The 25083-nt window shown below is 42.0% G+C and overlaps 2 protein-coding genes across 4 annotated transcripts in view; one reads left to right on the top strand and one right to left on the bottom strand.

The window, feature by feature from the left end:
* The window catches only part of DOCK2 (dedicator of cytokinesis 2), a 445079-nt gene that overhangs the window by 203066 nt on the left and 216930 nt on the right, over positions 1-25083 (top strand). The window lies entirely within an intron of this gene.
* INSYN2B (inhibitory synaptic factor family member 2B) overlaps positions 20014-25083 on the bottom strand; it is a 121479-nt gene continuing 116409 nt past the window's right edge. Inside the window, exon 4 of the mRNA XM_017547722.2 lies at positions 20014-23075. Coding sequence (XP_017403211.1) covers positions 22889-23075 — 187 coding nt within the window. The 3' untranslated portion in view covers positions 20014-22888. The remainder of the gene's footprint in view (positions 23076-25083) is intronic.

Genomic DNA, 25083 nt, shown 5'->3' with positions numbered 1-25083 from the left:
CGAGTTGGGAGGACTTGAGAATTAACTCAAGTGGTTTAAATAAAATAAGGCTTATGACTTGTCTAGTTGAGTGTACCAGTGCTAAGTTGAGTACACCAGTAAAGGTGGACTATCACTGCTGAAGATAGAGAAGAGAGAGCAGCTTTTCATAAGTGAACAAGTTGGAGCATACCAGATACATATCCACTAGGAACCTTTTCCTCTGGCCTGCATTCAAGTGGTACCCAGTCTCAGGGTCCTGTGAGCTTGGTTTCCTAAGGGACTTTATTGTGTGTTAACTCTGCCCATAGATGCCAGTTATTCAAGTTCGTTGCTACATTTTGAGCTATTCGTCTGCATAAACACTATGTTCTGAAGATCAGGAAATTTCTGCCCCGTTATCTGATCATTTTCCTTCTCTAGACACAGAACCCAGCTAGAACTCTTTAACCTCTGCCCATAGTGCTTTAAACCAAGGACCAAAAATTCAGATGCTTACAGGGGCTAGTCACCAACATAAATGAATATGCCCAACCGTATCACTCTTCTGCTCAAACCTGCCAATGGTTTTCCATCTCACTCAGAATAAAATCCAAAGCATTGCCAGGCCTGAAATGCCCCTGCCCCATGCTCATTCACTTATATGTTTCTCCCACATAAAAAACATGATGGATGTGCTATTTCCCTTTCTTTGAATCAGAAATCACCTAATCATAGAGGCTTCCCTTCCCTGAACACTCTGTCTACAATTCTCAGCTCCTCTCCATCCTCTAAAAATCATACTTACCTTCTTTGTTTTTCTCATTACTTATAATCAGAAATACATATTATCTTATTTGGTTATTGTCTGGCTATCCTCATGAGAATATGAGATCCAGGAGAGTAAGCATATTTTTCTGTTTTGTCATTGCTGTGTCTCTAGGTCCTACAACAGCACTTGGCACATAGCAGGTGCTCAAAAAATACTTCTGAATTAGTAAATGCATGATGTGTACCAGCCAGGGACTCTAATGTTTAAAAGAGGATGAGGGCTACTCAGCCCTGACCGATTGATACCACATGGGATTGCGCCACATAGGTGCTAGAATTCCCAATGTTTCAAGAGAAACTAAAAATTTCCATGTTTTATGTGAAATTTTCTGATATTTAAGTGTTAGCAGCTCATTTAAAAAATAATGTTTATAAACACTTTGTGACTTTCAAACAGCTGGATTCTCTTCAGAAAGCCACCCTGACATTCCTGCTTTACACTGGTACAGTGTGAGCCAGGCTTGGGGGTGTTGAATGACAATATACTATAATCCCGCTTCAGGGATGCAGAACGTAGGGTACAGAGTATCATTCCAACAGTAGCTGGGGAAGGAGTTGATCCCTCAGAACAGCCTAGTGTAACAACCTTCTTTTCACCCATTTACTTCTCTCTGTTCATTCCTATGCATGTTTACTTAATGTGTGTTAATGTACATTAAAGAAGTGGTGATGTCCATAGGGAGCATCAGTGGTGCCAGGTACTCTTTGTGTTTTTGGGCCAAAGAGCCGTGTAAACTGGTCTTTGTCATTTGTGTCACTTACCATCCTTCCACCTTTGAAGTATCACCTTTTTTTTATTTGAGACGGAGTCTCGCTCTGTCGCCCAGGCTGGAGTGCAATGGCATGATCTCAGCTCACTGCAACCTTCGCCTTCTGAGTTCAAGTGATTGCCCTGCTTCAGCTTCCCAAGTAGCTGGGACTACAGGTGTGCACCAGCATGCCCAGTTAATATTTGTATTTTTAGTAGAGGCGGGGTTTCACTGTTCAAGACCACACTGGTCTCGAACTCCTGACCTCGAGTGAGGCATTTTATAACGTCCCTATTCTTTATTCTTTCTCTTTGGAGTAAAAAAAATTATCATCAATCCATTTGGCTCATTCTGTATATAGCAGGCTCTTAACACCCTTTCCTATAGAACAGTGATTCTTTAAAACAGGGCCTTGGTCACAGGAAGCACCAAATAAGTGCTGCATATTATTATTTTTCTTTCTATCTGGTAGAGTGAGGCTCTCTGTCCTACTGCTTTATCAACACAGGCGAGTGATCACTCAGTATTGCCAGTTCTGTGAGATTTTATTTGATGCTCTGCTTTTGTGGCTGGCTTTTCTAATACATATTCCTCATTGTTGCCCCACCAGTCTTTACCAGGACACTGCCCTCTCTGGAATGCTCAGCAGCTCCCTGCTGCCTACAAAATTAAGTCATAAATGCATTTGCCCAATCATTTTCAGCTTCTGTGATCTAATCTGGTCACAACCACATTTTTCAGTCTTTTCATCAACTTTTCTCCATCCAAATATCCAGACAAAATGGATGTCTGGATATTGCCCAAACATGCTGGCACTTTCTTACTTTCAGGCTTAAGCCTCTTCTTTCTTTGCTTGAAATTCCTTCTTATACCTTTCAATATGTTGAAATCCTACCTAGTTTTCCAGGCCCAGCACAAATCTGATCCCTTCTGAAGCTTCTCTACCTGGAACTACCCCCTCTTCTAAATCACCAAGCTCTATTTATATTTTTTAAATTTTATTGAGATATAGTTTATACATGTTAAAATTTAACCATTGAAAGTATTAATTTTGATGAGTTTTAGAAAATTTATACTTATGCAACCATCGCCATAATTCAGTTTAGAGTACTTCTTTTACCCTCCAGAGTTCCATTTGCAGTCACTTTCTTTCCCTCCTCTTCCCAACCCTAAGCAATCACTAATCTACTTTTCATCTCCATACATTGCCTTTTCTGGGGAATTTTATATAAATGAAGTCATGCAATTTGAGGTCATTTGTGCCTGTCTTCCTTCCTTAGCATACTTTTTTTGAGGTTTTAGGACATATCAGTACTTCATTTCTTTTTATTGATAAATAATGTTACATTATATGAGCATGCCACAGTCACTAGTGGATTATCCAGTCACTAGTGGATACCTACTTGGATTGTTTTTAACTTTTGACTATTATAATATATATATAACTTGTGGATTATCCAGTCACTAGTGGATAGATACTTGGATTGTTTTTAACTTTTGACTATTATAAATAATACTGCTTTGAACATTCAGAAACAGGTTTTGACTTCTCTTGGGTAGAAATTTAGGAGTGGAATTGCTGGGGCATATGGGAAGTGCGTGTTTAACTTTAGAAGAAACTGCCAACCTGTTTTCCATCATAGCGATAATGAGAAAAACCTGGATTTATATATTTTAAAAAACATTCCCTGAAACTAAAAGGGAGCCAAGAGATTAAAGAATGACTCGGACTAGTTCAGTTTGACGAGTAAATAAGTTTATTACGACTTACATACGAGGTACTCTTGGATGGCAGCAGGACAGCTTTAGAGATCAGCTCTGCCTCCCATCCCTAAGCTGCTTTTAAGCTAATTTTCTGGTGCTTTGCCTACTGTGTGGGTGAGATGGGGCTCTTTTCCCTGATATATTCTTAGTTACCTTCTGGGATGTTGGGGTTCTCAGGGACACTTGCTCCTCGGCTAGGCACCTTGGCCTCGGCTCACTGCCCAGCCTTTAAAGATAAGCAGAGGACATACACCCCAAGTAACCCGGTGGGTGACCCATCGCACTGCGTGGCTGTACCACTTCATATTCCCACCCGCAATGTTTGAGGTTTTGTTTACCTACATTCCCACCAACTCTAAGTACTGTCAATCCTTGGATTATAACAATCCTAATGGTATGTCACTGTGGTTTTAATTTTCATTTCCCCAATGATGAATGATATTGAGCACATTTTCATGTACTCTGCCTCTTTTTTTTTTTTTGAGTCATTTTTATCTGTGAACTTGTCACAGCTCCTGTCTTAGACTGTAAGACTTTAAAGCTTGTGCCTATTTATGAAATAAATGGAGTAATAATAGATCTTCCTCATAGAGTTTCTGTGTAAATTAAATCATATAATACAGGATAAACATTTGCATGTGTGCTTCTTATGCCTAGCATTCATTTATTTATTCCTTCAGCAGTTTATGAGAACCTCTTAGATACTCAGCACAAAGACTCAGAAATGAGTTAGGCATGGTCTGTGCCCTGAAGAAAATCAGACCTGTTCTGATGTGATGTCTCTCAGGCATCTCAAACACACTGTGCCCCAAACACAACTCATTGCCAGCTCCCCGAAGGCCACTCCACACTCCACCTGAATTCAGGACCTAAGTTTATGGGACTGCCCTCCTAGACCCCAGCTACCCTTGCCCCTCCCTCTCTCTCACCTGTCTGCCACTTCCAGTCAGGCACCAAGTCCTGCTGCTTTCAGCCCACCTGTCCCTACTCCCTCCCCACCTGGGGCTGGACAAGCTACCCTGCCTCTATCCTTTACCCCATGTTCTCCAAGGCCCTGTACATGCTTAGATCACTGTGCTCATTGTGCTTACGACATTGTAAAGTGATTCTCTATTTGTAGGCTGCACCCACATTTTGTGGAACTCCCCCCACCAGGTCAGATGCCCTGTTTTACTCACTGTTTTATACTCAACACCCAGCAGGGTACCTGGCATGCGGTGTGTACTTGTTTGTTGAGCAAATGAAGGCACTAAGGAAATGAAATGAGTGAATTAGTGAAATACTCCCTGAAAATACTGTCATTTCCTACCTTCATATTCTTGTATGTGCTTTCCCCTCAGATTGCTTTTCCTTATTCAACAAATATGTTTTCTAAATACGGGAATCCACATTTCAGGGAGTAAGGAATTGCCTGTTCAGACTTTCTGGCTCATCCCCAAAGCCTTGCAGAGGTTGTAAGTTGCAAGCTGTGTCATTAGTCTCAATGACTCTGGAGTTGGCTAGTGTAATTACCATGCTAAGAGTGCTGGGAGGGGAGAGCCAGAGGCCTGTGGCAAGCATACCTCACTAGGAGCAGAAATGTACCTGAAATAAAAGGGAGCAACAGACAAGATTTTCTTAAGATATAGCTTCGTTTTCATAGAAAGAGCCTTTCCAGCAATTCCTGGAATAAAAATATCTCCTCCAAATTAAAGAAAATGGTGTTGGAAAGTAATTACTCAGGGGTCAAGAGTCCCTGTCTTAGCACTAAAGGCCCCAATCTAATTTTGAATTGAAATTTGACAAGGAGGAGAGATCCCCATTTTACCCGTCACTTTTAATTTTCCAGATGTGATTTTTATTGGTTAGTTTCCATTGCTTGGGAATATTAATCAATATTTGTGGCAAACACCACACATGTCAAGTACCTTTGAAATCCCCAGAGGGCCCCAAATGGTTATAGGATGGCTGGTTGCAACTCTCATTCTTATATGGGATTAGTGACATTTTTTTTTCTTATTTTCAGGGATAGGAACATTGCAATAAAAGGTTTTAGCCATTAAAATCACAGGAACCATGGGGCTAGGATGGATTGCTTCTTGGGCTCAGCGCTTTGCAATGACCATTCCTGAGAAAAACTTGGAATTATATATTTTCTATAGATCACTCCCCTGAGCAATGAATTGTTGGTGACAAGTGAGCAAAAGGGAATTTTGCAAAAACAAAAAGCAATGACTTTTCCATGACTAGTAACCTTTCATACTCTCTTTGCCACAGTCTAATTTGTCAGGTAACTTCTTATTTACTTAAGTCCTAAGGAATTTGGCTTTGGTGCTGAGAAAGGGAGAATGGTGTTTTAGAAAAACACACATGCACGCACGTGCGCATGCGCGCGCGCGCACACACACACACACACACACACACACACACACACACTTTTATTTCAATGTTTGGAGTTCAAGTGGTTTTTTGTTACATGGATGAATGATATAGTGGTGAATTCTGAGATTTTAGTGAACCCATTACCTGAGTAGTGTGCATTGTACTTAATATGTAGTTTTTTTATTCCTAGCCTCCCTTCCACCCTTCCCTTTCTGAGTCTCCAGAGTCCGTTCTGTTACTCTGCATGCCTTGTACACTCATGGCTTAGCTCTCGCTTATAAGTGAGAACATATCATATGGTTTTTGGTTTTTCATCTTGTGTTATGTTACTTCACTTAGAATAATGGCTTCCAGCTCCATCCAAGTTGTGGCAAAATACATCATTTCACTCCTTTTAATGGCTGAGTAGTAGTCCATGGTGCATATATCCCACATTTTCTTGATCCACTCATTAGCTGATGGGCACATAGGTTGGTCCCACATGTTGACAGTTGTGATTTGTGTTGCTGTAAACATACATCTGCAAGTCTCTTTTTCACATAATGACTTCTTTTCCTTTGGGTAGATACCTAGTAGCGAGATTGCTAGATTGAATGGTAGATCTACTTTTAGCTCTGGAAGGAATCCCTATACTGTTTTCCAAAAAGGTTGAACTAATTTACATTCCCAACAGCAGTGTATAAATGTTCCCTTTTCCCAACATTCACGCCAACATCTATTGTTTTTTCACTTTTTAATAATGGCCATTCTTGCAGGAGTAAGGTGGTATCTCATTGTGGTTTTAATTTGCATTTCCCCAATGATTAGTGATGTTGAGAATTTAGATAGAATATTTTCCCTTATCAGGAAGAACAGGAAAAAAATTCTACGTTATTTCTCCAGATAATTGGCTGGTTACTTTATGCCAATTTAATCTCTCTAGACCTTGTTTTTTTGGTGCAATAAACCATACCATATTTGAAATTTTCTTATATATGAATTTCCTGACTTGGCTGACAATTCCTATTCTCTTTTTCTATCTCCCAAGCTCCTGAATCGGAGACCTAAAATAGATTTTGTTTCATGTGCCAGCCCTGGCTGATTAGGGCTGGCTGCCTGTAGAACTGTGTTGAGAAGGATGCAGAGCCTACATGTTGGCTCAGTGGGAAGAACTGGGGAATTGATTAGTGCTGTCTGTCATGGCATGAGGTTGGAGAACAGTGATATATGCAAGATACTTGCAAATATTATGTATTTACTGCAACCATTGGTGTTTTTCTGGCCCAGTCCAAAAGCTCTTATATCAATAAGATTCTCTTGTCCATATTCTTGGTTCCTTTAAAAAAGCTGTGGTATAAAAGCAGAAGGGTAATGGAAAAAACGGTCTTGGAGAGCCTGCCTTTCCTGGGGAGTGATTTCCACAGGTTACATGCCATATTTTATCAAAGGCAAGATGCACCATGCTTTTATGTATCCATAAGAAAAAACTTGCTACCAATTATAATGTGACACATATTATAATTTCAGAGATGTTAAAATATATATTTTTAAAAGTGTGACTCAAAGTGCCTACTGTGTGATGGATTGTATCTTGAGCCCTCACACACAGGTAGGCAGTTACTGCTATCTCCCATTGTTTAGGGGAACAGATTGAGTAGCAGAGCATGAAAGCATCATGTCTAAAGTTACACTGCTGGTGGGAATAAGCAGGCTGTGAACCAAGGACACTGGAGTGCATATGTCTCTAGTCATCTCAGTTCCATTCCAGGAATATACTGTCCTGTCTCACAGGTCTTGGAGCAACTTGAGAAAACATGTCCAGGCTTGTTTGTACATGGTGAGGGCATGTTCCAGGAACCCTCCCTGGCTGATGCATCCTGTTACTGACTGCTCTAAAGGGGCTGTCCCCTGCCTTCCACCACCCTAGTGCTGGGGATGAACAATCCCATAGGGAGAATCAACCAGGGAACTTGAACACTACCAGAACTTCTTGGAAGGAAAACAATGTGGTGATTTTGTTGAAATTGGGATCTAGCCTTTATTTCGGGTATTTAAAATAAGCCTCTGGATGATATATTTTGGGCCTAATTACCCCGGTTTTCACAGAGGAGTCTATTGAGTGATTAAATAAAGGTAAATGCTTGGCACCATACCAGCTCCGGAAATTCAGAGTGGTTTGTTGAAAAAGAAAAAAAAAAGGAAATTGGAGGTCACCCCGTCTTCTGCTGCTTCACCTCTTAATAGTGCTGGAGGCTCCGGAAGGCATCTGTGTCATCAGAGACTGGGCTTCAAAGCTCTGACTTCACTTTTCACTCCTGGGACACCAAATTGGAAATGACCTATCTAAGTAATCACTCTGAGCCAGACCATGAGCCCAGAGACTGAGCCATGGACTACAGCAGGACAGTACAAACTCCTCCCAGCCCCAGTGCATGGTAAGCAGGAGGGAGGACAGTCTAGGACATGAGGATGTATGGTTCCCAGCCAGGAGTGGTTAGTTAGCTCTTGGCCTTCACTCAGTGCCCCTGAACCTTCTTGAAAAATAATATTTATAATAAAGCTATCATTTAATGGAGCACGTATCCTGTATGCTAGGCAAATAGCTAAGCACCTGATGTGTTTTACCTTACTTAACCTGCATCAGGTGCTCATATTTTACATCTGAGATAACTGGGACACAGACGGGTCATGTAACTTGCTTATAACCACACAGTTTGTTAGTGTAAGAACTAGGATCCAAACCCAGGGAGTATTGTTTTGGAGTTGCTCCCCTTAAATAGCACATTATACAGTCCTATACTATGAATAACCAAGGTTATTCTTTAGGAATCAAATATTTTAGGGATAATAATAAGCACCTAAAACTCAGCTGCCACCTTTCCTGGATCATGGAATCTAATGAGATGATCTATGTGGCAACTTTCAGAAACATATAAAATGGCACAGAATTTTTGGTGGTTTTGTGATGACAATGATATGTTGAGGATTGATCTTCTACATTCTGGTAATTAAACTACAAAGCTATAAACATAGAAAAAATGTTTTGTTTATGTGAGTGTTGGTACTTATGAAATAGCAGGCTTAACAGAAGAGGACAAGGCTGGCATGGAGATTCCAAAAGGTTCTGGAGTCAAAGTGTCTTTCTCCTTCTCCTTCTGTCTTTAGCTCATCTCCAGGCGCTGTTCATCCTGGTCCCTAAAGACCTTTCAACTCTAAATGCCTCCCTCCCACTGAGGCTGCTAGCCTGAGTCTAGCCACGACCATCTCGTAGGAGTGTCCCTGGCCCTCAGGACAATGTCAACGATTGTTGACATTCACACCTACTAAGTGAATGAAAGATTTTTATTGTCTACTTTTTTTTTGAGACGGAGTTTCGCTCTTGTTACCCAGGCTGGAGTGCAATGGCGCGTTCTCGGCTCACGGCAACCTCTGCCTCCTGGATTCAGGCAATTCTCCTGCCTCAGCCTCCTGAATAGCTGGGATTATAGGCACGCGCCACCTTGCCCAACTAATTTTTTGTATTTTTATTAGAGACGGGGTTTCACTGTGTTGACCAGGATGGTCTCGATCTTTTGACCTCATGATCCACCCGCCTCGGCCTCCCAAAGTGCTTGGATTACAGGCGTGAGCCACCGCGCCCGGCCTACTGTCTACTTTTATTTCCACACAAACCATCATCTTCTTCTCAACATGCAAGAGTTATTACTGTGACCTTTATGTTATGATTAGACTTGGAGAATAAGGGAGGAGAAAGACTTGTTGCTGAACAACTGGCCTGAGTGGAAAAAGAGCAGGAGTGGGGAGCTGAAAAGTCCCTTTCACAGAATGTGCTGTCAGGATTAACAGTTCACATTTATGGAGCATTTGTGTGACCAAGATGGTACCAAGCACTTTAAGGGCATTATCTAATTTAGTCAGTGAGGCTGGCAATAATTAGTATCGCCTCTCAAAGCGGAAATGGCTGTTAGAGGGCTCCAGCACCTTCCCAGCATTGCAAGCCTGGGAAGGAGGAAGCTAGGATCCATAGCTTCCTCAGAGAGAGAGAACCAAGTTAAGAAAGAAAATAGTAGAAAAAATTAGACACGAGACCTGAAATGATAGTTTGTAGCCAAAAGGTGGCATCATGAGCTTGGGGTAGCTTGGTTGCAGCTTAATGTGGTAATAGGGATGTGTGCAAGCTTTTTGGCAGGGAAAGCATTTCCTTAATAAGGACTTTGGTGAACAGACACCAGGGCACACTAGGCCTAAAATATATATGCAAAACATGGATTCATATCTCAACTTTCAAAGGATCTGTAGCATGTCTGGACAGAAGTCATTTATCAGTGTAGACCTCACTGAACTGGAACTAGTTCTTGATTGTCACGAAAAACTTGAATGGGTGGAGAGGAAGTCTTGGTGCATTTTAAGTGGGAAGAGCATTTCTTGCCCTATCCCTTTTTGTGGTCTGCAAAACTCTTGTCATTGTGTTAGGCTGTCTTTCTGGTTGTTCTTTGTCCTCGTTTCAGTTACAACATTACTACTGTACATGTATTGGAATTTTCTCTTTACCTATCTATGTTTCACAGTAAAGTAAGACCATGCGGGAAGGGACCATGTCCTTTTATCTTTCCATCCATCCTTCTATCCAGGACATGGTGCATAGCAGGTACTCAGTCCAAGCTATGGCAGTGAATTAATGGAAAGAACAAACTAATTGAAGGAAAAAATTAATGACAAACTTTACAAAGTTCAATTTTAAAAATAAGGTGAATAAAGTTTTGTTTCATGACAGTCTTTCCTGTAAATATTTTTTAAAATATAAAATTCCCAAATGTCTTACTAGCTCTGTGTGGCAGAATTATTTCAGGCAAACTAAAATGTGAGAGCTGGGGCATGAAAGAGCATGCTTCATTCTCCAAATCTTTCTTCTGTCCCATGATTAGCTGCTGCAGAAATGAGAATTAGGAGGAAATATGAGGTTGTTCAATTTGTTAAGATAGCTACTGCATTCTCCCTGCTGTGTCCAATGGAGCAGACCTATGATATGAGTAGGGAGTGCTCCTAGATAATGATGATGATGTCACTGCTGCCATTGCTGCTGCTGCTGCTGCTGCTGTTGCTGCCATGTAAGTTTCACTTGATTCACTGCACATGCATATTAATCCATTTTCACACTGCTATAAAGAACTGCCCAAGATTGGGTAATTTGTAAAGGAAAGAGGTTTAATTGACTCATAGTTTCTCATGGCTGGGGAGGCCTCAGGAAACTTACAATCATGGTGGAAAGGGAAGCAGGGACATTTTACATGGTGGCAGGAGAGAGAGAAGGGAGAAGAACCCCTTCATAAAACCATCAGATCTTGTGAGAAGTCACTCACCAGCATGAGAACAGCCCCCATGATCAATCACCTCCCACCAGGTCCCTCCCTCAACAACTGGGGATTACAATTCGAGATGAGATTTAGGTGGGGACAGCAAAACCATATCAACATGCCTCATGTTTCTGAAGGCCTTGGAGAGGCTGCTAGCCAAGCTGGGGACATTACTGGCCATGCAGGTACTACAGCTATCAGCACCGAGAGAGAGAGAGAGAGAGAGAGAGAGAGAGAGAGAGAGAGAGAGACAGAGACAGAGACAGTTTTGTAATTATTCAGCAAGTGCTGAGAAATGCAGTCACACAGAATGACTAGTCCGTCATCAAATCCTAATAAAATTACCTCCAGATATCTTGGTGCCTTTCAGCTTCTGTTAGTGGAGCTAGACAAATCTGATTTGGGACAAGTGATTTTAAGTGTGTTCTTAAAGGTAAGACTCCACTGTATCTCTTGTCCTGTTTCCTGGCACTGAAAGAGAGGCCAGCTTTTTCTTATTCTTGGAGAACTTGAGAAACAGCATATCTGCCATTTGGGCATTGGCAAGTACCTCTATCCCTGACATTGCTTTCTAAGTGCTATGGAATTGGGGACAAGCTGTGCTGCTTGAAAGGAGTTGACAGGCTGGGAGCCGGTGTCCTCCTTTCCTCAAGGAGGGAGGAGGCCTCCTCATTCCACACCTAGAAAGTCTCTTCACAGTGCAGATTCTCATTTTGCTTCTCTGTAAAGTTGGGCTAGTAATGGTCATTACCTGCCAAGCTTGTGATAAAGACCCAATTAAAACGTGTGAAGCTCACCATACAAGGCTTAACATGTAGTAGGCCCTTGGTAATTAATAGCTATTACTATTCCCCTTGTGGGCTGTCTTCTCCCTACTTTGACACAGATGTCAGGAATAAGATTACAAACTGTTTTACAGCCCTGTCTTGAGATCTTTTCTGGATTTGAGAAGTAATATCCAGCTGTTGCTATGTCTGGGCTATGAAGAAAGCCTCTATGAGGCACCCTGTGTGTCCTGTGAAGGCCTGGAACCACACTGGAAGGAAAAATCCCATCATGAATGTCCTTCCCTGGGGGTGTTGTTGAGGATCTGACAATGCCTGCTATGGTTTGGCTGTGTCCCCACCCAGATCTCATCTTGAATTCCCACGTATTGTGGGAGGGACCTGGTGGGAGGTAAATGAATCACGGAGGCAGGTCTTTCCTGTATTGTTCTCCTAATAATGAATAAGTCTCATGAAATCTGATGACTTTAAAAAGGGGAGTTTCCCTGTACAAGCTCTCCTCTCTTGTCTGCCACCATGTCAGATGTGACTTTCACATTCTGCCATGATTGTGAGGCCTCCCCAGCCAAGTGGAACTGTAAGTCCAATAAACCTCTTTCTTTTGTAAATTGTCCAGTCTCAGGTATGTCTTTCTAAGCTGTGTGAAAATGGACTAATACACTGTCCCTGGGAAAACCATGTTGGAACAATTGCTAATGAAATAGGCTCTCCGCAAATCTCAGCCCCATCACCCCTGTCCAGGGTACTGACCTTATGTGACTCAAAGGAGTCAATTCTGTCCAATGATCCTTCAAAATCAGAACCCATTTTTCTAGATTTATGCTACATTCATGCAGTGATGCATTTTTGCAGCCATTAAATGATATTTATGGTGATTTTTAATAACACAAGACTATTCAGTGAATTCTATACAGAGAGAGGGTTGCAGGAATGAAGCAACAACAACAACAATGACAGCAATAATAATAACAATAAAGTCATCGAGGAAACTGAAGTTCAAGGAGGGGAAAGAAATATGGCCCCTCACCAGAGGGCCTTGATCTCCCAGAGCTCAGAACATGTTCTAAGGCTCAGATTGTGTTAGTATCTTCTGCTTAAAGGACACATGACTTGCACATTTCTGGAGCTTGACTTTTTTTTTTTTAAAAATTGCATTTTAGGTTTTGGGGTACATGTGAAGAACATGCAAGATTGTTGCATAGGTACACACATGACAGTGTGATTTGCTGCCTTCCTCTCCATCCCCTATATCTCGCATTTCTTCCCATGCTCTCTTTCTTCAACTCCCCACCCCCTGCTCTCCCTCCCCCATTTCCCCCCAACAGACCCCAGTGTGTGGTGCTCCCCTCCCTGTGTCCATGTATTCTTATTGGGAGTTTTACTTTTTAAAAAATCATTTTGCTTTCCTTTTATAATCAGGAAAAATAACTTTAATACAATTTCTTTAAAAGTAGGAATTAATGAGACAGTCAAATATACTGAAACTTTTTTTGAGACACTGCCTCACTGTCTTGCGCAGGCTGGAGTGCGGTGGCATGACTTCAGCTCACTGCAACCTCTGTTTTTCAGGTTCAAGGGATTCTCATGCCTCAGCCTCTCAAGTAACTAGGATTACAGGTGTCCACCACCACACCCTGCTAATTTTTATATTTTTAGTAGAGATGGGGTTTCACCATGTTGGCCAGGCTGGTCATTATTATGTATTCTTCATTTTCATATAGTCTCCTAATTCATTCAACAAACATATACAAAAGGATTTACAGAACCTCAGGCAACTTGAGAAGGCCTTGGAGAGTTTCAGAGATGGAAATGACAATTCTGTCTCCCCAGGACTTTCTCTCTGGTGGAGATGAGCATGAGAGATTGACAAAAGAAATGCTGATATGACATGAAAAGTGGCAGCCTGCACAACATGCTGTGGGTACTTGGAGGATGGAGTGACTAATTCCACGGCAGTGGCGGGGGATGATGAGAAAAAGTTACAGAGAGGAGGTGACATTTAAATTGCAACTTGCTGTCTGGCATCGGAGTTAAGAGCCCAGGCTCCCAAGTTTGTCAGACCTTGAAAGAACTCCAGCCTTCACCACCTCCTACCTGTGGACTCTGACAGATTACTTATCTCCCCCTAAGCCTCTATTTATTCTTCTAGAAAATGGGGGTAATCATAAAATGCCTTGGGGTAATTTTTTGAAGAACAAATGAGATAATACAAGCAAAGCCGTTAGTAATAGCTTATGTAAATTTAAGAAACTAGAGCTTTTATTATCACTATCAGTAGTAATAATGCTACTCTCCTTTTCTTTCCCTGAATTAAAATTATTTCCTGTGGTAGATAGGTGATAGAATGGTGTCCCTGGTTGGGGGGAACAACATGTGCAAAATCACCGATAGGTAGTAGCCTGTGACTTTTTAGAAAGTGGCAAGGAGATGGGGCTGGGGGAAGTAGAATAGGAAGTTAGGCTATAAGCACTAGGTTGGCATTAGATTATAAGGAGCCTTATTTGTAGGGGAAGGAATTTTTATTCTCTAGGATGGTAGTGGGATGCAACTAGAGATATAAACATCAGGGAATGACACTGCTACATGTATGTCTTAGAGAGAGGCCCCAGGCAGTTGTGAGGGGGTAGAAAACGGTAAGAGAACATAGAGTTTGAAGACCAGTGCAGGGGTCCACGTGGAAGAGACAAGGGCTCCTGATGGTGAAGTCTTTCAGTAAAACTAAACAAGACTTCCTGGATTTGGACATTACAAGGTGAGGAAAGCTGCTCTTACTCTCAGGGAGTTTAACATATGGTAGGAAAGGGGAAAGATAATGAGAAAGAGTCACAAAAGTATACATATTAGTCTGTTTTCACACTGCTGTAAAGACATACCCAAGGCTGGGTAATTTATAAGGAAAAGACGTTTAATTAACTCACAGTTCCACATGGCCAGGGAGGCCTCAGGAAACTTACAATCATGACAAAAGGCAAAGGGATAGCAAGGACCTTCTTGACATGGCAGCAAGAGATAGAAAGAGCAAAGAGTGAGGAGTAAAGGGAGAAGAGCCCCTTATAAAACCATCAGATCTATTGAGATCTCACTGTCACGAGAATGCCGGAGGCAGGGAGAGGGTGACTACCCCCATGATCTGATCACCTCTTACCAGGTCTCTCCCTCAACACCTGGGGATTACAACTCAAGATGAGATGTGAGTGGGGACACAAAGCCTAACCATGTCAGAATACAAGGGTAGCATTTGGATGGGTTCAGAAAGAGGCAGTGTGACATCCACATGGGGCAAATCAGAAAAGGACACGTGTTTATTGTCAGAAGTTACCCACTGGCCCCTGAGCTCTTTGGGACTAGGGTGGTATCTGTACTGCATTTTCCCTTCAGTGTCCTTGGGCGGCTTGCCTGGCAGAGATAAGTAGCTTGATGACTCTTCACTGAAAAAAATGATTACAGACTGAGTTTCATCAGAGATTTTTTGACCCAAGGGGTGCATATTAGTGGAAATGAGGCACAGCTTCAATCTTTGAAACTCACTCCAGGTCAGCAGCCTGAGTTTATGAATGTTGATGCTTTGTGTGGCTTTGATTTTGCTTCCTTTGATCCCTGACTCTCAACTACTGAAGGTATATTGTTTTTTATTTTAAAACAAAAAAGCACACCAAAGACATTGACAATAGCAAGTAACTTCTCTTCACCTCCATCACCCATCTGTGATTTCTGCCTGTGGAACTGAGTTCCTTCAGGCTTGGTGTGCTCAGTGGAAGAGCTGTGTGAATCACTCTCAAGTTCAGCAATTAACATGACTCAGCCCTTTGTTCATGAGCAAGAAGGCTTTTCTGTCAGCATAACCAGGGTATCATAGCACTGTGTCTGCTGCCTGGGAAACCAAGGTAAGGCACGGAGTAGAGGTCACCATGTTTAGCTAATTATTTAAGAAATAAAGGTTTTTGACAGGAACAAACTTATGGGTTTCATTTGAGTAAAATTTAATATAGCATACTTACGGATTCTAAGAATTTGTGAAAGCCATTTATGATAATAAAGCTGTTATTTGCTTCTGAGCAAATAATCTTTTGGTGTGAGTTTACTGTCTTTTTCACTTTTGTTGTGGTTTAAGCCAAGGCAAAAAGCTTTGCCCAAAAGGTTCCTTTAGTTAGACTTTGTCTCTTTGAAATTGCATTTTGTCTGGAATGGTCTAGTTCACATGTAATAAATTCTAGCACTTTAATAGAAACATTACAGGGAAAAATAGTTAACAATCTGTTTTAATTTCAAAACTCATGTATTCTTTCATATGGTAAGGCGGTATCTTGGTAAAATGTGCAAAATGCATTGGGATTTAATTATGATGACAGTTTATTCTGAAACAATGTTAAATTGGGCCATCCACAGGTCTTGGCAGGGGGAGGGGTACTGGGAGCAAACATTAGTGTCTTTTTATTCCTGGGTCCTGAATGCCATGCAGACCTCAGGAGAGTTAGAAGCCTTGGGCACATTACCAGTTGCAGGCCCTAATTTCTGCAAAGAGCTAAGACTAGGGCGTGATGGTGAGGAGGTAGAAAAATTGCTGTTTCCAAGTTGCTGTTTTCTATTCCTCAAGGACTTAAATTTCTCTTTGGGGAAGACTGGTTATTTGTTCTGGGAACAAAACTAAAAAAAGAAAAATCGTACATACATAAACCAAAACCACAGTAATAGGTCATTTAGTTCTAGGAAGTAAATAATCCAGCAATCATTTTGGGAATATACTATGAAATAACTTGAATGCAGAAACTCTTAATTTAAAAGATATGTATTCTGTTTAAGTCTATGTATGTTGGTTTTATATTTGTTAAGTGTTAAGCTTCTGAAGATCCTTTTGGTTTTGGTGGAAAGCAAAATGAGCATAGAGAGAATTGTTTCTTTATGTATGGATTTATACCATATACCATTAGGGACCATACCCACTAAGGGTACCATCCCAATATGGGGACTGAAGGACAAGGGATAAACTGAGGATTAATTTTTAGTGTCTTCCCACTGAATCCAATTTACTCATTATTTCTGCAACAAATATTTAAACTTCATTGTGGTACATGCTGGAGATACAAAGGCAAGCAAGAATAAGTAAGGTTCCATCCTTAGGAGGACTACAGGCTAGATAGAGAGATACCTTGATCAAAGAATGGCAGAGATATATGTACAAGAACAACTGTGCCAAGGTCTTTGATGACAAGGTCCCTTGTGCCAGGCAAATGTCTAAGGAGGGGTATTTGGCGTGGTCTGGTCTGAATTGGTGGTAGTCATGGGAGGTATGACCTGGGAAACTCTAGCAGAGCTGCAGGCTGGGCAGGGAGGGTGGTGTAGGTGGGGGAAGTATTGCAGGCAGGAAGAGCAGGAGCCTTTAGGGACTGAAGGCACTGTGGGTCCAAGAAGGATCACTGACACTAGAGGATAAACACTGAAATGGCCTGTGGTGGGAGTTTACAGGAGAGGCAGGGTAGGTTGTTCAGGGCTTTGGTCCATAGCAACAGACTTGGTCTTACTTCCTAATTAGATCAGAAAGCCACTGAATGGTTCTAAGTCAGAGTGTAACCTTACTCCCATCCAAATTTTGCAATGATTGTTTTGGCTACTATGTGGAGCAGATACTTAAGAAGTGAGAGAGGGGCTGGATGTGGTGGCATGCACCTGTAATCCCAGCACTTTGGGAGGTTGAGGTAGGAGGATTGTTTGAGCCCAGAAGTTTGAGACCAGCTTGGGCAACATAGCAAGACTTGTGGTGGTAAGAACCTATAATTCCAGTTACTGGGGAGGCTGAGGTGAAAGGATTGCTTGACTCTAGGAGTTTGAGGATGCAGTGAGCTATGATAGTGCCACTGCACTCCAGCCTGGGTGGCAGAGTGCAACCCTGTTTCAGAACATATTTTAAAAATAAGTGTAAAAGAAGAGAGAGAGTACACATGGGGAGACCCATTGGCGAGGTTCCTGCAGAGGCCAGTTGAGAAACAAAGTAGGTTTAGAACAGGATGCCCACAGTGGAGAGGCACGCTTACCTGAGAACTTGGCTTAGTCTGGCAATGAGAGAACCAAACTCCGTGTGTTGCCAACGCATGCATCCCTGCTCTTTATGGGCTGAGAGTTCTGTAGGAGGCAGAGAGAAATTAGACATTTGCAAAAACCTCAGGAGTAGGGGTGATATGACGTGGTCCGTAGAAATTTAGGCTGCAAACCGGTTAAAAGAAGATGGGGAGGAAGTTGAGGTGAACGTACTCAAAAATGGGATTATGTTCATTAAACCGGTCAAATGTGGTTTGCGCCAAAGGCTGGCAATGTTGGATTAGGATTTGTCCCCCGCACTTTTTCTTGCAAGCAATGCTTGATGGGCGTAGTGATCATAAAACATCTTTGTTTCTTGGAACTTATAAAAAGAAATACATTTTTAGCATACAGCAAGTTGCCTTGAGCAGCTTAAAATGAGAGCCTTTTCAAGTGAAGGTTATATTGAGAACTCAGCTCAGCTAATGAAGGTAAGGACAGGTTTCAAGTCTAGCCTCATGCTTCCTGGAATGGCCTTGGCCCCTCACACATTCCACCCACCACCACAGCGCTCCCAACACCTACCTCCCCACAGGATTGCTATAAGGCCTGGGACAAATCATCCAGCCTTCCTTAATTGACTCATGCTTAAAATGGAAGGGACCTGACTCCTAAGGTCTCTTTCAGCTCTAGGATATTTGATTCCATGCAACAAGAGTCTTTAATTCCCAGAGTGCTCTGCTGTATTTTATGTACCCTTGTGCTCTTCTGAATCACAGAGGACTTTATTACTTAACATTCATTGTCATGGTTTCTGGTAGTGCCTTTTTTTTTTTTTTTTTTTTTTTTTTTTTTTTTTTTTTTTTTTTTTTTTTCTACAGACTCGTGCTCTGTCACCCAGGCTGGAGTGCAGTGGAGTGATCACAGCTCACTGCAGGCCTCCCTCTCCTGGGTTTAGTTAGCTTCCTGACTCAGCCTCCGGAGTAGCAGGGACCACAGGTGCCAGCCACCACTCCTGGCTAATTTTTTATTTTTTGTAGAGACGGAGTCTCTCTACATTGCCCAGGTTGGTCTTAAACTCCTGAGCCCAAGCAATCTTCCCACCTTGTCCTCCCAAAGTGTTGGTATTATAGGTGTGAGCCATCATGCCCAGCCCTGGTATTCTAAGGCCAGGATATGTTCTTCCCTTGCCCCGAGAAAATCTTAAACCAGTTTCTGAAAACCACTGCAGCTTCACAGATGTATCTTTCTCTCTCCCAATTTACTTCAGTCCACAAATGACTGAATATGCATTTGTTGAGTCCCTGGCCTGATATGTACCCTATATTATGCTCTGGGCTGTCACTTAGTCAATTGTCAAGGCACTCTTCAGAGGCAGGGGGTATGTCAGAGGAATCAGAGGCTCACAGAAACTAAGTAACTTGCTCAAGGTCATGCAGCAAGAAGAAGGTAGCAGAATGCAGTCAAACCCGAGACTTCCGATTCTGTGTCCAGGGTTTGTTTTTGTTTCTGTAAATTGGGGTTTCCCAAAGTGGGAGAGTCACTCTCCAGTAAACAAGCTGATTTTAGATGGTTCATAGAGAAGGCAGGAAAAAGAATACCGAATCACATGACAGGAAAGTTGTCTTCTTTTCAGTTCTCTCTCAAACATCCTGATTAGTCACATAGAAAATGGGCTTGGTGTGAATGTGGTTTCGGTATGTGTTGAATATATTCGGTATGTGGACTAATATCCAGTCCTAACAAACAGAGCTGGTCTCAGGCTTAGCAGCCTCAATAGCAACAGGGTTTAGCAAGAATTTAATAAGATATATTTTTATTTCATCTTCTATTTTTAGGACATGATGTTTTTCTTCACATTGGTGATATAAATTTGGCTTTTAAGGAAAAAAATTAAGGGGGAAATAAAGAAAAGTACTGAATAAATTAGAGATCAGGTGTCTGAGCAAAATGATACAAATCATGCATGTGCATCCATGGGAATGAGGCTGGGAGCAGCTCCATTGATCCATGCTGCCTCCCTTGTTCACGGGACACATGGGGCTTCATGTGATCATTGTGACACTAAGTTCCGAATCTGTTCTGTATTTATTTCCCTTAGACATATATGGAAGCAATGATAACGAAAGCCATACTCGCCCCTAGGACCACTGAGGCATCCTTCTTAAGTATACATTTTATAACCCAAATCAACCCAAGCTAGTAATGGAGTCTTAAAACCTAGAAAAAATATGTACGTTTATTGCAAAAGATAATATCCCATTTAAAACAGTTTAGAAACTTACAAAACCTTACAGCAGTACATCGTCTTTAAGAAGGTGCTCTATAGATGAGCTGGTATTAAGTTCCAAGGATAGTGAATATGCATTTATGCATTGTTTTTTAAACTACAGAGAAAGCAGCTACATAAACTCCTGCAATTTAAGTCGATATATTGGTCTTTTTCCCTTCAATTTTATAAAAGTAATTTTTGCTAAATTAATCTCTCTCCAGAAAACCAGATAACCCCAAGTACAGCATTTCTGTAGAATATCATGGTAGATGTTACATAATATTTTACAAAGAAGCAGTAATTTTCACATGAATAAAGGAGTATACAGTTTTGGTATATATGTGTATGGTGTTTTAAACATAGAGAGGATCATTTTTGTTCATCAGGAAAATGTTTCTGGAATCCTGTTTCCTCATAGTGATTTTAAATATCAAATTTTCAGAAGAGAACTCCTTTCCAGTTTCAGGTCAGTGGCGCAAGCAATACAGTGTTGTGCTTTGGTGTAGAATCAGTATAGCCTTGTTTGGTTGTATTTCTAGAAATGTCAACATTTTCTAGTCCCACTTTTATTTAATTCAGTTAAGGGTTCATGTGAGGGCCCCAACTAGAAATATGTCTATGACCACATGAGCTTATTAATTTTATGTGAGGTACCTCAAACATCTCTTTATCTTGCCAGGCTAACTTTGGCCAGTGATCCAGCTCAGCTCTGAGTCACTCAGCTCACATTACTATGGAGCGTGCTCAGAGTTGATAAAGTAGGAAAGCATATGTTCTTATCTCTATTCAAGGTTGGATAAATAGGCCCTGGAAATTTAAGCCATTTGCCAAAGGTTAGTGAGATAGACTGCTTGGTTGCCTGGGTCTCTTAATTCTAGGAACAGGATTATTTACATTCAAGCACGATGCCCTAGAATATAAATTCAGATGAAATTAGCGTAAGCAAAGCAAATTAACATGGAAGCTCTACTACAAGATAAAATTACATAAGAGATCCCAAATGATTTCACTTTATTGGATTATCCTCTGTTCTGTTCTTTTCCAATGCTGGGGCCAACTGAGAGTTGATCGTATGGATACAGAAAGATAAATCTGTGGCTTTTAGCCAGTGGTAGCCTATCTTATTGAAACGTGGCTTCTTAAGTATGACAAGTGTATTTATCTTAATTCTAACATGACATTGTATATTCCGGTCTCATTCTGTGGGCTTAAACATTATACTAGAAACAGAACAAGAACATCTTGAATGACATTCCAAGACTTAAATAGTGCAAGCTGAGATTTCTTGCCAAATTTCCCTTTCATTCTCACTGAAATAGCTTTGTGCACTGCATCGCTGTGACAGGGGAAGGTGAAACTGTCAGAGTGGTTTGCTCAATTAGTCTCAATTTGTGGTGGGGTATGTACATCCCATGAACACACAGGATGCTGTGCTCTGCAAAGATTCTGGCTTAGACACTGGGTCTTCAGCAAAGGGGATTACAAAATACCTTCTTCGCTTAATGTATGTTTAGTTTTAGGTTTGCTTTCTGGCAGTGTCAATCTCACCACAGGCTGATAGAGAATTTAATTCAACCAGAAGGAATCTGAGGCTATCCATCCTACCCCTCATTCCCAAGAGTATGTAGCAATTACTTAATTATATTACTTTAGTTGTTTGTTCAGCCATGCAAGTTTGACTGGATCCATATGTATGTAGGTCTTGTCAAAAGAATGAGCCAGACTTCGAAGAACTCAGACTTTGGGATAGAAAGATATTTAAAACTAAATTGGAAAAACTGTATCCTCGTTCCCAGTCCTGCTGCTTTATCAATCAGGTGACCATGGCGTGATCACCAGGAAGGGAGACTGTGTCGATTAGTACATGTTGGAACCTATCTACATGGCTGATTCTGGGATGAAGGGGTGAGAACAGTGTTGTGTTTTATCTTAGCCTTATTTATGTTACTCATACGATGTAATTGATGGACAGGCTGCTGGATCTCATGATTTTAAATGTTGCAGGAAAGTTAACTGTGGAGTCTTAAAGTTCACATCGAAAACAGATTCTACCCATTTGCCAGGTGGTCTCAGGGCCCAGAAGCATGATGGTTTATGGTGGGCCCTGGAGCAGCTACAACTGCTGAAATCCTCTTTGAATTACAGTTGTCCAGCACGGCCACATCAAGTCCCTTAAACCCTGGGGTCCCCTGACTCTGCCATAGGCAGAACGGCGCTCACAGCATGAGATGACAGATGCATGATTTGGGATCAAGGGGCTAATTAAAAAGGAAAACAACCCAACACACCAGGGTGATCTTACATTTTATGTCCTGCCCACTTTTCTTGTGCTTATGTATGCTGATATCTTAGAAAACTGCCAGTTTATCTCATTTTTTCTAGGGTACCTGCTAATAACTTATAACCTCCCTCTATCTTCTGGCTCTGCACAACACTTTTTTTTTCTTTTGGGTTGATGAACCCAGGATGGGAAGGAAGTACTTATTGGCATCGTGGAGGTGTTGGATTGTGTAGTGGAGGGTTTTGCTCATGGTGGGATTCTGGACTTGCAACTCAGCATGAGGTCTGGCCGAGTGGACAGGGAACTTGGCAAGTGGTCACTCTAGTGTCTGTGAAGCTCTCAACAAGCAGTGGCACACACCCAGGTTAAGGATGGTGGTCAGGTGTCCAGCAGTGGCTACATCAGCTCCAAGACTCTTCTGTTTCACAGGCCAAGGGGCTCACAGCCCAAAGACTTTGCAAAGAAGCAGGGTAGGCCTTAAGTGCAGTGGATTTCCCATCTCAGGGAAGTAAGCAGGGGCCTGGGGGATGGTCCCAACCAGCTCAGATCCACCAGAAGCATTTCTTTTTCACCTTCTTGGTTTTCCGCCTTAAGTCCTGCTTTTCTGGGACTGGGGGTTCTGCTGGGGACTTTGGTGGAGGCGATGCCTCTTCAACTGGCTCTGCTTCCTCCAGACTCTGTAGAACTTCGTGGAACCTGCCTTCCTGCTGCCGGAAATCATACTCTACACTGAAAAACACAGAGAGGAAGGAAGGAAAGTAAATTTGAATAAGCACAGGCTGATTTAGCATCACTCAGCCCTAACTAACCTGGAAGACCATGAGTTTTGGGATCAAATTCCAGATCCTTAGGTACCTACTGGCTGCTTGACCTTGGGAAAATGATGCCACCTCTCTGAACCTCTAGTTCTTCATTGATTGAATCGGAACCCGTAATGCCTTCCTCACAGGGACGTTATTAAGTGTCAGTGAGACACATAGCATGGCGGCCTGATGGCAAGTGTTCTGTAAATACTGGCTCCAGTTTCTTTCTTAATCATTAATGGTTTTTGTTGCATGTGTTATGCATGAAAGCTGTCTCATTATTAAAAGATTTAGGTAATACAGAGGAACGTACGAGAAAACTGCAGCTCAGTTTCATCATCTGTAAAATGGAGGTAATATTAGCACCTATCTCTTTGGAAATAACATGTGTAAACTGAGATAATATAAACAAAGTGCTAAGAGTAGTGCTTGGCATGCACTAAGTCCTCCGTCTGTGTTAGCTCCTATGACAGCTATCATCATCATCATTAACATTATTCCTACCAATATATTACGCCTTGCTCTTTGAACTGCATCCCAACCTAAAGATGTATCTTGGAGAGGTTTACATAAGACTACCTTGTAGTATTCCTCAATATGATGTATTTAAATATTCCCCTATTGATGGGTGGACATTTCCCAACCTCTTTTTTTTTGTTGTTGTTGTCTTGTGTGTTTTGGTGTCATTAACATACAGACTCATTGTCCTGTGCTAAGTAAACGTGAAACTGTCACAGACCAGGGGTCTCTGAGGTCAGGGGAGGTAGGATTTGAGCAGAAGCCTGGCCTGTAGGGAGTGGGTGCTGATGCTGTCTGTGGCCTCTGCATGTCTGGCAGTCAGGCCAGCAGGCCTCAGGGGCTCTCAGCCTGCTTCCTCACTCTGGCTAACCCTCCCCAGAACCCAGAGAGCTGGGCTAGAAAGAACAAATCCTCTTAGACATCCCTGTGGGCTGAGCATGGGTTCCTTCTGTCCTTAATTGTCCACTTTCCTCCATAAGGAGGATTTACTTACAGAAGAATTTTCAGTGCCAATATACTTATAAGAAGGCTCTTAAGCTTTTCGATGTGTTTGTCACCTGGTTTCATATCAGGGGTCTCAGAAGGCACAAAGATAAGGAGCTAGCATGGGAGGGTGGAAAATAGAGGAAATGTGATCATGAAAACAGTGCATTCTCCTTGTTTAGCCAGGAGGAGAATGAAATGTTGCATCTGAAAGACCAAAGACCCCATGTTGGTTTGTGAAGTGGCATGACTGGCCAGTGCCTTTATACCCTGCAAGTGCTGAAAAACAGCGATCATTAAAGGGACATCTGCCCTTGCTTACTATCCCCATGTCACCTCCCAGGGCTGGGGAACCCAGTTAGTGTTGCTGCAAAGGCATGTTGCTGCCGTTGCCATGCATGAAAAATGAAGCCCCAAAGGATGCCTTGCCCCTAGCATTCTGAGATGGAAAAGGCAGGGCTGAAGAGTCAGAGGGGCGAGGGAGCCCGTTTTGTAGCCAGACTGATGAGGTGTTAGTTCTAAAGGAGCGCTAGGTAAGAATGTCTGATTTTTTTGTTGCTATGTTTTTCTTTCAGGTTTCCTTATCCTCCACTTACATCCCTTCTCTTTCTGTTCTCCCTGGCCCTCTATGGGGCCATAATCCTGGGTGGATGATCTATATGATGGGCGAAACCCAGGCTGTGTTTTTTAAAGCAAAGCTCCACAATTTAACTGTGAGATCTTGGGGAAGTCATTTCCCACTTTCAGTCTGCTGTGTCCTCATTTGCAAAATAAGTAGTACCTACGCAAAGGATCTCAGTGAAGCTTAAATTCTATGTGCATGTACAACACACCACACGGAGTAGGCACCAAATATTCAGCCAGTCATTTGACAAATGAGCATCTTCTCTGTGGCAGGCCCTGTTCTGGCTGCTGAGGAAGCAATGGTATGC

The sequence above is a fragment of the Cebus imitator genome, unplaced genomic scaffold, assembly GCF_001604975.1.
Source record: "Cebus imitator isolate Cc_AM_T3 unplaced genomic scaffold, Cebus_imitator-1.0 Scaffold200, whole genome shotgun sequence".
Taxonomy (NCBI): Eukaryota; Metazoa; Chordata; class Mammalia; order Primates; family Cebidae; genus Cebus; species Cebus imitator.
This window is presented reverse-complemented; position numbering and strand designations above follow the sequence as displayed.